The 12427-nt window shown below is 37.9% G+C and overlaps 1 protein-coding gene across 1 annotated transcript in view; it reads right to left on the bottom strand.

The window, feature by feature from the left end:
• LOC114665670 (protein Smaug homolog 2) overlaps positions 1-12427 on the bottom strand; it is a 173141-nt gene that overhangs the window by 20645 nt on the left and 140069 nt on the right. Inside the window, exons 6-9 of the mRNA XM_051934022.1 lie at positions 10649-10735; positions 1142-1418; positions 223-308; positions 12-127 (exon numbers count right to left, since the gene is read on the bottom strand). Coding sequence (XP_051789982.1) covers positions 12-127; positions 223-308; positions 1142-1418; positions 10649-10735 — 566 coding nt within the window. The remainder of the gene's footprint in view (positions 1-11; positions 128-222; positions 309-1141; positions 1419-10648; positions 10736-12427) is intronic.

Below are 12427 nucleotides of genomic sequence, written 5' to 3'. Positions count from 1 at the left end.
CTGAGACTTGCCCTTTTTGTCGGTAACTTGGCATGTCAAGCATGGCTTTCCGAGGAAACATTCTTAGTAGTTTCAAGACTTGCTGCTTCCAAGACAGCAACCTTTTCTTCTGAGTTTCAGTAAAAGCCTGGAGTTAATTGAAGAAGGAACAGGGTTAAGCTTGAAAAGCTTTCAAATAAAAAATAAAAAACCTAAATATAAATGAACTGGCAGAAAACAGACCTCATGTGCTAGACACTTTTCTATGAGCTGCAAGTAACAGCTGATGTTCTCTTCATCTGGTCTTGATACTAAGAGTTGCGTGCACACTATACAAAAGATTAAAATAAAAGATGGAACAGTATTAAACTTGAATGGATCTATAATTTAACAGTTTTAAACACAGCTCAAGAGAGGCTAACAAAAACTAGGCCCGCCCACCCAGCATTATATGGTACAATTATCACATTTAAAAAATGTTGCAGTATTAAATTCTGACAAACATACAAAACATATAAAACCAACTTATATAAATTATTATCCTCTTACTAGGAATGACAAAGTGTTTTCACACAACGCAATAATATGTACTGGTTTGTACTTTTCTTTTTGTTTCAACTGATAAATTTATGTTCATGCCTGCTACTATAGCATAATTCATTTACTATCACATAGGTCTGCATAATTGTTTTTTTAAGAAGACTTTCTATTCTAGTACAATAAAGTTTACAAATTAAAACTAATTAATTAATTACGCCCATTCATGCAGATCAGAAAACATTACTTGATACTAATGTTTAATTAAAATAGTAAATTATTTAAATTAACTAGATGAGCAAGTGGATCATTTCATCACCAATACTGACCCTGTTGACCCAACTTCATTAGCTTCCAAATGCAGAAACAGATAGATTTTGCCAAACAGTTTATGATCAAATTTAATTTATTTTTTGCTCTACATTTGCCTTTGTTTTAATTATATAAACCATTTGCTCATTCACTAAGAGTCCTAGTCCAGTTGAAAAATGTGGAAGACGGCCCCATCACATCAGCGTCAGGTACAAGGCAGGCACCAAGAAATAATCGACCATTAGTTCTGTAAAGGCAGGCTTGTGTGTTGTTACGCAGTACTTTAGTAACTCTTGAATGTAAAATAACTCACCTTTGCCCATCACCCTTGTAAACTGCCCCGTTATATCTCCTTCTGGTATTGGCATTGCTGAGGGCTCACCATCACAATGAGAGGAGTTTGGGGGCGAAAAGACCTCAGCTGTAGAATCCTTTTCATCTGCTGGTTTTCCAGATTTGTCTGAAGGCTGTGATGTGGTGTCACTCTCTTTCTGAGACGTCTGTGGTGGACTATATACCTTAATAGGTGTAATTATTATCTGTTGCAGCTCCTGAAGTGCATTTCGAAGATTACCCCCTTCAAGAATATCCTACCAAAGATGGGTGACAAATATATTTATTTTTTAGAATAGCAATTGACCAGTTTAATTTTAGTAGCAAATATCTCACTAATGCTTTTTTTAAACAAACTTTATTGACTTATGCATTGAGAACACTAATCAAATTAAAGAAAGCGTAAATCAAAACATCATCAGTTACATTCCTACTTACTGTTTCAGATGGATGCTACTTACTGCAGCTGAAAGGGATTGGAAATTGCTCAGCTGAGTCTACACCACTGGAGGAGATTACAGGTAGGACTCTTAATTTAAAGTTTAGATACAGTTTTACTGCTCTTATAGACTAAGGTGAAAGTGAGATGTGGCAGGTATCAAGCAGTGAAGGGCTCAGTAACAAATCAAATGTAAAAACAAAACTTATAGTCAAAAACAATTTTTGAAACCTAAATATCTCAGTAATTTCTTTCTTTGTTTAAAAGTTGCTTAAAAATGTGTGTGTGTGTATATTATATATATACATACATACACACAGTGGAATCTCAGGTCACAAAAGTCTCGAACCACGCACAAATCGGGTTATGACCAAAAAGTTCACCAGAGTTCGTGAGAGAGATAGAGCGCGAGCGAGCTTATATATATTTACATACAGCTCGTACGGTCCGGAACGGATTACAGGAAGTCCTTGAGTTACAACGTCTCGACATACGACGCTTCGAGTTTACAACGCTCACTCCCATAAAAACTTAAAAAAAAACTGACACATAACAATAATAAAGGAAAGGATTTTTTTACACTCATTTTTTCTGTTACTACAGTACATTGTGCAGTATAGTATATTTATGTCCTTTTCCTATTTCTGTGGCTTAGTTGTGTTTTTATGTTCTAGATTATGATTTTGCATATGTGTTACAATAGGTAAGTGACTTAGGCTAGGGTGTGTTTCGGCTTACACCAAAATTCGGTTTACATCACTGTTGTAGGAATGAAACTGTGTCATAACCCAAGGACCCCCTGTAATTTTATTTACTTCAGGTCATGGAATGAATTACGGTCGTGACCCGAGGTTCCAGTGTGTGTGTGTGTGTGTATATATATATATATATATATATATATATATATATGTATATATATCTATATATATATATATATATATATATAAGTGATTTGGTTACCTGAAGAAGAGAAAAACGGCAGGACATGAGTTCAGCACTGGCAAACTGCGAGTGAGGAGGTTGTTCAAGACAGAGTGAGACGAGAGGCCCAAAGGAGGTACCCGAGGAAAAAGGAGAGTACATTCAACCAAGGTCTGTGTGTTTTTTGCATTTAAGTAAAGAGAACATTTTTTTACTTAAATTTGGAGTAAACTGTGATTTGGTTATGTGTTCAAAGGCTGGAGATGCCGTATATTGTACATGCCAATAATGGAGGTGGCAACACTATAATAAAGAACTCAGGGTCTTGCACGCTGATTAAAGGAAGGGTGGTGCAAGGGAGTTACACATGCAGGAACTGCAGGGATTGGAGATTTATGCTGGATATCTGTGGGTACACTTAAAGTTTTCTTTCTTTCTATTTAAAGTATATGTTCTGTGATATTGTTGTATATTGTGTAATGTTCACATTTTAAATTTTATGCTGGTCTGATTTTGAGTGGTTTAATACATTGTCAGGTGAGATACTTGATTTTTGTGTGTAAGCATGGATGATGCAGTAGGGAGTAATCTATTATCAGTTGACTTGTGCTCATGCTGTAATGTTAACTGGTTTAAGAGAAGATACAGAGATAGCACGTATTGAGGAAGCCTTGCATTGTATTAAAGTTTTAGGACGTGTCCGAGTAAGGGGCAAAATGTACAGCCCACAACAGAGGAGTTTAAAGGTGCTTTGCGAGTGCCGATCTGAGGTCGATCCAGCGGCAGTTCTAACCAAAGTCTTGCCTAATGAAGGGGAGGGAGGTGCTTGGAAACTGGTGACTACTACTAGAGCGGGTGGTAGCCCAGAAAGTTTCGCTGGAAAATTAGAACAATTGCTAAAAGATGAAGGGATGACTATGGATGATGTACAAGCTCTGATAAGTCTGATCAAAGTAACCCAGAGTCTATTATTCGTGCTGTTGGGGAGCTGATAGGAAAGACAGTCAGGCCCTCCAATGAAAATAATGCCTATAGGTGTTTAAGGTTTTTTTCTGGCGCGAGTCCCACACCTGCAGGCGAAGAATGCTTAGATGTTTGGGCTGATCAAGCAAGGTTTATGGTGAAGGAGTGTGACTGCTCTGATAAAGAGAAGCAGAGGAGGTTAATTGAGAGTCTAAAAGCTTTAGAAGTCATACAAGCCTAAGAGTGGCTAATCCTGATGCTCGGCCTGCAGAGTATATTGAAGCTGTAGAAAACATATTTGGGACAACTGAGTCAGGGGAAGACTTATACATTGCATTTAAGATGCTACGTCAGCAAAGAAGGGAACTATTGTCTGCGTTCCATAGGAGGTTAGAGAAGTTGCTTGCTAAAGTAGTGCGGAAGGGAGGTCTTTTGGCCGATCTAGCAGATAAAGCACGGGTGGAACAGTTATTAAGAGGGGCTACTGAGTCTGAACTTATGCTGCTACATCTAAGGCTAAGGGAGAGAAAACGAAATCCCCCATCATTTTTGAAGCTGCTCACAGAAATTCGTGAGGAGGAGGAGGAATGGGAAGAGCGTAGACAACAGTCCAGTTTGTGCACAAAGCAACCCCGAGTTCACTCCGCTCGTGTGCAGGAAGAGGTTAATCTTGGGTCGTTTGACTTGAACAGATTCCGATTTGAAAGTACAATTAGAGAAGACTCCTAGATTGGCCCAGTCCAGGGTGCAAGTGTCCCTACCAAGACCAAAAGGACAAAAAACTTGAAGTTTGAGAAAGATGCTGTAAGGCGTTACAGAAGCAAGTGATGGACCTGCAAAGGGAGTTAAAAGTGTTAGCAGTACAACCCCCACAGAGACACTTAAATGAGTCAAAAAATCCTTTTGGGAAATCCAGTGAAGTGAATAGAGATGGTGTTGCTGATAAGACGGTTCCAACCATAAGGAGAAAAAATGATTACTTCTGCTATAAATGTGGAGAGGATGGTCATGTATCAAACAGATGTCAGAATGCTGAAAATTATGCAGTAGTGATACAGAAGTTGTTATGTGCTATGCGGAAATTAAAGGACAGTGCACAAGGAACTATGGTTGCCAAGGACCACCAAAGTTATTTTGTTAAGAAACACTACACAGATCTTGCTGGTTGCCCATGATTTGCCCAAGTGACTGGTGGGACCCTCTGCTGTATTGTCTGTTAAGGTATGCGGGATCCCCTGCCACGTTTTATTAGACAGTGGGTCTCAAGTGACCATTGTTTTTGAAAAGTGGTATTCCAAGCATTTGTCGCATGTGTCTATGTACCCAGTATCAGGACTTTGCATATGGGGTCTGATTGAGTCCAGTTACCCATATAAAGGATATGTAATAGTGGAACTTGAATTCCCCCAGGACATGACTGGAGTGCAAAAGTCTTTATCTTTATACATATACATGCTTTCAGAGATATAAATAACGATTGTTTATTGTTATCAATTTACAAAATGCAAAGTGAGCGAACAAAAGAAAAATCTAAATCAAATCAATATATACATACATATATATACAGTGGTACCTTGAGATACGAGTTTAATTCGTTCCATGACCGAGCTTGTAAGTCAAAATGCTCGTATCTCAAATCAATTTTCCCCATTGAAATTATTTGAAATGAGATTAACACGTGCCAGCCCCCAAAAAAACACCGCAGTTTTTTGTTAAATATTTTCAATATAAGAAAAATGTATTTATAATGAAAAAATATTGTATACAAACAATAAAACCTAATACATAAAAGAGAATCTCAAGAAATAAACAGATGTTGGCGAAGCCAATTAGTGTATGTTTTTGTCTTTCACTTTTGCTTAACTTAATTTACTTCTTCACTAGATTTTTTTCTTTTTTTGCCACGCTTTCGAGGGAAAGATGAATGCGGCCAAGTACAGGGATATCCTGGACAAAAACCTTCTCCAGAGTGCTAAGGACCTCAGACTGGGCCGAAGGTTTACCTTCCAACAAGACAATGACCCTAAGCACACAGCTAAAATAACGAAGGAGTGGCTTCACAACAACTCTGTGACTGTTCTTGAATGGCCCAGCCAGAGCCCTGACTTAAACCCAATCGAGCATCTCTGGAGAGACCTAAAAATGGCTGTCCACCAACGTTTACCATCCAACTTGACAGAACTGGAGAGGATCTGCAAGGAGGAATGGCAGAGGATCCCCAAATCCAGGTGTGAAAAACTTGTTGCATCTTTCCCAAGAAGACTCATGGCTATATTAGCTCAAAAGGGTGCTTCTACTAAATACTGAGCAAAGGGTCTGAATACTTAGGACCATGTGATATTTCAGTTTTTCTTTTTTAATAAATCTGCAACAATTTCAAAAATTCTTTTTTTTGTCTGTCAATATGGGGTGCTGTGTGTACATTAATGAGGGAAAAAATTAATTTAAATGATTTTAGCAAATGGCTGCAATATGACAAAGAGTGAAAAATTGAAGGGGGTCTGAATACTTTCCGTACGCACTCTATCTATCTATCTATCTATCTATCTATCTATCTATCTATCTATCTATCTATCTATCTATCTATCTATCTATCTATCTATATACATCCCCGTGCTTTGCAGCGGCGAAGTACTGCTTTTAAATTTTTATTAAGAAGAAAACCTTTTTAAATTGAGTGAAAATATACCAATAACAATTTGTTAAGGATCTGTTTTTTTGTGAAGCAGCCTTAACACAGCTTTTCCACTGTTTTATAAACGAACGCCATATAAGGTCTTCCTTTTTCCTTGCTTCGCCAAGGAAGGGGCCTTTTTATTAAATCCAAGGGTTCTTCGCTTTTTTTTTTCTTCTTTTTTTACGATTGTTATAGTTCTGTTTGTATACCACGTTGTCACTTCAGCACTCCGGTTGTAATATGACCAAGCCGTGCAAGCTTACTGTTAAGAATGCAACGTATAGTTGTACAGGAGAAAAGCAATCTTGCCTCAAATCAATGGCAACCTTTTGTAGGTCTATGAACTTCATTTAAACTTTAGGTTTACACGGTGCTTTCTTTCCGAAGTACTTGCACTCATAAATACGTCTGTATGCGTCAGTCACTCAAATCCACGCGCTTCGCACCGGCGAAGTACTGCTTTTAAATTTTTATTAAGAAGAAAAGAAAACCTTTTTAAATTGAGGGAAAATATATCAATAACAATTTGTTAAGGATCTGGTTTTTTGTGAAGCTGACTTCACACAGCCTCTCCGCTGTTTTATAAACGAACGCCATATAAGGTCTTCCTTTTTCGTTGCTTCGCCAACGGAAGCAGCCTTTTTATTTAATCCACGGGTTGGCCGCTGTTTTTTTGTTCGTTTATTACGATTGTTATAGTTCTGTTTGTATATCACGTTGTCAGTTCAGCACTCCGGTTGTAATATGACCCAGCCGTGCAAGCACACTCTTGAGAATGCAACGTATAGTTGTACAGGAGAAAAGCAATCTTGCCTGAAATCAATGGCAACCTTTTGTAGGTCTATGAACTTAATTTAAACTTTAGGTTTACATGGTGCTTTCTTTCCGAAGTACCTGCACTCATGAATATGTCTGTATGCGTCAGTCGCTCAAATCCCCGCACTTCGCACTGGCGAAGTACTGCTTTTAAATTTTTATTAAGAAGAAAAAAAAACCTTTTTAAATTGAGTGAAAATATACCAATAACAGTTTGTTAAGGATCTGTTTTTTTGTGAAGCTGCCTTCACTCGAGTGATCACTTCGAGCTGACTTGCTGGCTAACCATAAGCGTTACCTGGTAGGTAACCACCCATACAATCAGATTGTGAATCAGACTACGAATGCCGTGAATGTAATTACCCCGATCTACATGCTGTCAAATAAACGAACCACACGCCGTGGCGCAATTTTAGGGGCTTCGCCTCTAGCGCTGATGTCCGAGGTTCGAATCCCGTAAGGGAGTGAAGTGAGTGGGTGGTTACCTACCAGGTAACGCTTATGGTTGGCCAGCAAGTCAGCTAACATCAGCCACGGTGTATTCATTTGTGAGAAGCAGATCATAGAATGGTTGAAAATAGTTTACTGTCAAATAATGCAAAGAGTACGCGACACGTGTTTCCCCCTTATTCTTGGCTCATCAGGCGTACACACTCACTGCACTCGCTTACGGTAATCGAACCTTGGACGTCAGTGCTAGAGGGGCTTCGCAGCGGTGAAGTATTGCTTTTAAATTTTAATTAAGAAGAAAAGAAAACCTTTTTAAATTAAGTCTTAAAAAGAGGTGTAAAGATATTGACAATAAGCTACGCAAACCCACCAAGACATGCAATCATTTAAATCAAGGCGCGAGTCGAAAAACACCATCCCATAATATTAGTTAACGATTAACACATTTCTATATGTATTGTAAGCATACAATACAACTGATAATATGTTGCGCTTATTTATCTGGTGTACCGACATTTTTGCGCGTTTAACGGCTGAAATCTAACGTGGTTTGTGCCCTTCAGAATGAAAACAGTTTGCATTTACCTTTTTAATAAAAGGCGAGCTTTTAAGCCTGAAAAATCACCCCGTAAATGCACACGTTTAATTGCACATGAGTTAATATGTATGCTTACACAGTATTAAAAGACACTCAACAATTAACGTCATTTACCTTCGTTCCCGTGTTTGACTCGTGCTGTAAATCTCTTCCTTGTTTTCAGTTCACGTGAATAAGTAGGAGGCGTGATGATGCGATATGTGACTCCGCCTCCTCCATTAGAGTATATGGACAAAAAACAGGTTCCAGTTATGACCATTACGCATAGAATTTCGAAATGAAACCTGCCTAACTTTTGTAAGTAAGCTGTAAGGAATGAGCCTGCCAAATGTCAGCCTTCTACCTACACGGGAAGCTGGAGAATTAGTGATGAGTGAGTGAGTGAGTCAGTCAGTCAGTCAGGGCTTTGCCTTTTATTAGTATAGATATATGCGTGTGTATACAGTGTTGTAGGAGGCTGGGGGACAGACCCAGCCGGGATGCCTGGAAGGACCGAGAGGTGGCGCATTAGTCCTCCAGGCCACGAGGGGGCAGCCACCCTGCGTCGTAAGAGGGCTACGGAAGGGGAGCAGGGAGGCTCAAGCCCGTTGGGGCCTGTGCCCATCGCAGGGGGCGCCTTGAGCCTCATGGAGCCCGGGACACATTTACTTCCGCCATACTCATGGAGGATGATCTTTACAGGGACACTCGGAGTGCTTCCGGATGCTCTCCTGACACTTCTGTCACACCAGGAAGTGTCATCTGGCAGAGCACCTGGAGCTCATCCGGGTAAGGATAAAAGGGAGTGGGAGCTGGATGAAGCTCCCGTGGAAAGAGGAAAAGGGACATTGAGAGAAAGGCCCGTAAGAAAGGTGATTTGGGTGAGGAGCACAGTGTGTTATGCGGGACAGTTGTGTTGTGTAAGGAGAAAAATAAACGTGCATTTGATAAAGATGCGGTGTCTGTCTAATGGTGTCTGGGCAAGTCTCACAACAGTAACTGCCAAATAATACAAAGAGTACACAACACATTTCACCTTAATTGGGGCTCATCAGGTGTACGCACCTTTGCTTCCCCTTACGGGGATCGAACCTCTGATGTCAGTACCTGAGGCGAAGCCTCTCATGTTGTGCCATGGAGACTGGTTTGCTGAAGATGAACATCGGAGTATTACATTCATAGGTCTGAATCACAATCTGATTATTTGGATGGTTACCTACCAGTAATACATACAGGTATAAAATATTTCTATATATTCGCTGTACATTACACCATCTGGAAATGACACGTCATTCCCTAATTAAATGCTATAGTAATATTCATGTAGTGAATGATTAATCAAGTGCTTGATGGGTAACTTGTTAGATAAATCAGCTGGGTTAGAGATAGAATAGAATAAAATGTGCAGTGGTCAAAGGTACCTCATAGTTGTATTGGAATTACTAGTCTAAATAAAATTAATTACCGCAATTAGATATACATGATGTTTGAATTATACAATACAAATGCCACAACAGCCAAGAATTTAAGTTAATCCCAAGGAATATACATTAAATAATTTTTTTCCTGAGATGTAAACGGCAAAAAATGTTCCCATAAGGCTCAGGGAGTGATAAGCTAAATTAACCTATTCAATCAATAATTTATTACAGATGTAACTTAAAAAAAACATTTTGCACACAGTGGTGAAATAGCCACAACTCCTAGTAACATCATATTTCCATGGTGTATGTTCACTGGAATTTGTTGATATAGGAATGTGACACATGAATTTCTCCACACCCATGTTTATTTTACATAATCCTCTGTCTAAAGGGTATTTGTTAATTTATATAACAACATATAACTTTTCAAACATTAAGAGTCCAAGTTACAATGGTTAGGTTAGTTATTATTTAAGTCATAATTTTAAATTCACTGATCTACATAATACACAGTGAAAAGCCAAAGGAGACTTTTGAGTGCATAATTTAAACGTTTGCCACAGAACCTGTCTTAACCCAACTCCTTGAAGTCAAATTGGACAAAAGTTATAACGCAACACATTTACACAGTTAATGAAGCACAGTGACAAACTTTAAAGTACATAACAGTTGGGATGATAAATTCCTGTTTAAAGAGCAATTTATTAACTTCAGTCCAAGCAGCTCAGATACAACTCAAAACTCTATACTTTGGTAAGGATGTTTCTGTATAAGTTGTGATGTTGTACACCATACACAAAATAATATGAAAATGAGAGAAAGTTCTTGGAAAAGAACAATAACTAAAAACACAGGAAAGAAAGGAATCCTTCAACTAGTGAAGTAGTATTTCAAAGCTGTTTAGGTAGAGAGCTCTGGCAAAAAAAAAAAAAAAAGCCTGAAGAAAACAGACATTTTGGTTTAGGCATGGAAGATGCAAGCAATGTATGCATGGAACTACCTGACAGACTTAAATTGCTCCTCTTTTTTAATTAAAAAGATCAAGTGAAATTCTCTGCAAGTGGAACAGGAGCTTCTGTCACAGGCATCAGACAGTGCATCTGTCCTGTCTGTAAGGTGCTCTCATTTTGGATAAACTATTTTTTCACAAATACCCCGTTGCTCTGATGGTTTTATACTTCAATATTAAGCAGTACTGAAACAAAGGCTGCATGCCTTACCTTTTCTAAAGACTTCAAGACGCTTTGTCTCTCTCTCAGTTTCTGGATACTTAGAGCTATTTTATGCCGAGCTCCTTTTGTGACATTCTTAAAAAAAGAAAGAAAGAATGAAAATAAAGACAGAATTCTGACAATTGTATCGTATATACTGTATAAAACAACGGTTTTCAGCGAGTTCATTTTTGCTATTGTTTTTTAAATGGTAACAGCTGAAAGGCCTCTGAAAAACTTAACTTTATTCTAAATACATTCAAATCTGAGGGGTTTTATTTGCAATTGATAATTTACAACAGTAATTTACTCTATTGATAATATAAAAAGAACAAACCATGCAGAAAATCAAACTATTGATGAAATAAAAACTACTGCTCTATATGTCCATGTTTTACACATCTTTTTGTCACATTTTCAAAGTGACCACACTACTTCATCAAATTGGGTAGACCCATATTTCATAACTGGCTGACTCTAACCTAGAATAGGCAATATCATTCATTGCAGAAGTCCATTATAAGCAGATAAAATTAAAGACCACACACCATCAATTTTAATATCATTATCATAACAACATTACCAGTCACTCTAAGCAAGAACCGCCCTGTATGTCAAAAGTTTCTTCCCTGCTGTATTCATTATGGTCAGTTCTATATTTTGATTCATATACGTCTCTCCCAGATCTCCAATTGCCTCTTCCCAATTAAATGACCATTTCTTTTTATTGGATTTTCTGAGAACTATAATTACCTCACACTGCTGTTAAATATAAGGTGATGATATCATATATTCTATAGAGTACTGAGAGATCTATTTTACTATCGATTCATTTACAACTTCAACACCAAGGAAAATTCCTAGCAACAGTGGTGCCTGGCAATCAAGTTAAGTCAAATTAAATTCAAATGATCTGTTAGTACACTCGGCAAGCTGGGGGAAGAATTTCTGACAGACTTGAGATGCTTTAGAATTAGACATTCAACTATACTCATTATTACAAAGGATAGTTTCACTGGTTTGTAACCATTAGGGCTGGAAATGTTTTGCTTTTTGGGCACTGGGATAATTAAAACAGGCAGGAAGTATGAATGTTGTCAAAGACTGAATAAAAATACTTTAAAACATGAGTGCTAACTGTCCAACATAGTACCTTAGTGTGGAGAGAGATGTTTTCTGGGTCAGCTACATCAATACAGTTCTATCTTTTGAAAAGCAAGTGTTGCATTTGCTCAGGAATGCAGAGAAGTGAAAAAGATTTAGCATGTAACAGAGATAATCAGTCCAGCAGACTGGGTAGTGACAGAATCAGCCAGATGCAATGGGGATTTGCATTCGTAGTGAGTAATCAATTGAAAACCTTTTCACACTGAACAATAATCATTAGTAAAAAAAAAAAAAAAAAAAAAAAAAAAAAGTCACCCTAGCTTGTCCTTGTATCTTCTTTCAGCATACATAACTACCATGTGAAGATGATATTTTGTTATTTTTGTAGACACGCTTATCTCTACTTTTATAAACTATTTATCTATGTGTACACATTTCAGATTTTTGTAAAACCATGGTTCCTCCTTATTGTTCTATATGAGTGATTTTGCTAGAATGCTTTTTGCCTTTCAGTAACTAATGTAATATGTACCTGTGTCCATACACTCATCTGAAATAACACAAGCTCCCCTGAACGCATCCAAAAGTGTCCACCAGGGTGTCTATGTTGAATTCCCACAACATCCTCACTAGTCCATTTCCCCACTCTTTTAATGTGTGATAATTTTAACTTCTGGCAGT

The sequence above is a fragment of the Erpetoichthys calabaricus genome, chromosome 1, assembly GCF_900747795.2.
Source record: "Erpetoichthys calabaricus chromosome 1, fErpCal1.3, whole genome shotgun sequence".
Lineage (NCBI taxonomy): Eukaryota > Metazoa > Chordata > Cladistia > Polypteriformes > Polypteridae > Erpetoichthys > Erpetoichthys calabaricus.
This window is presented reverse-complemented; position numbering and strand designations above follow the sequence as displayed.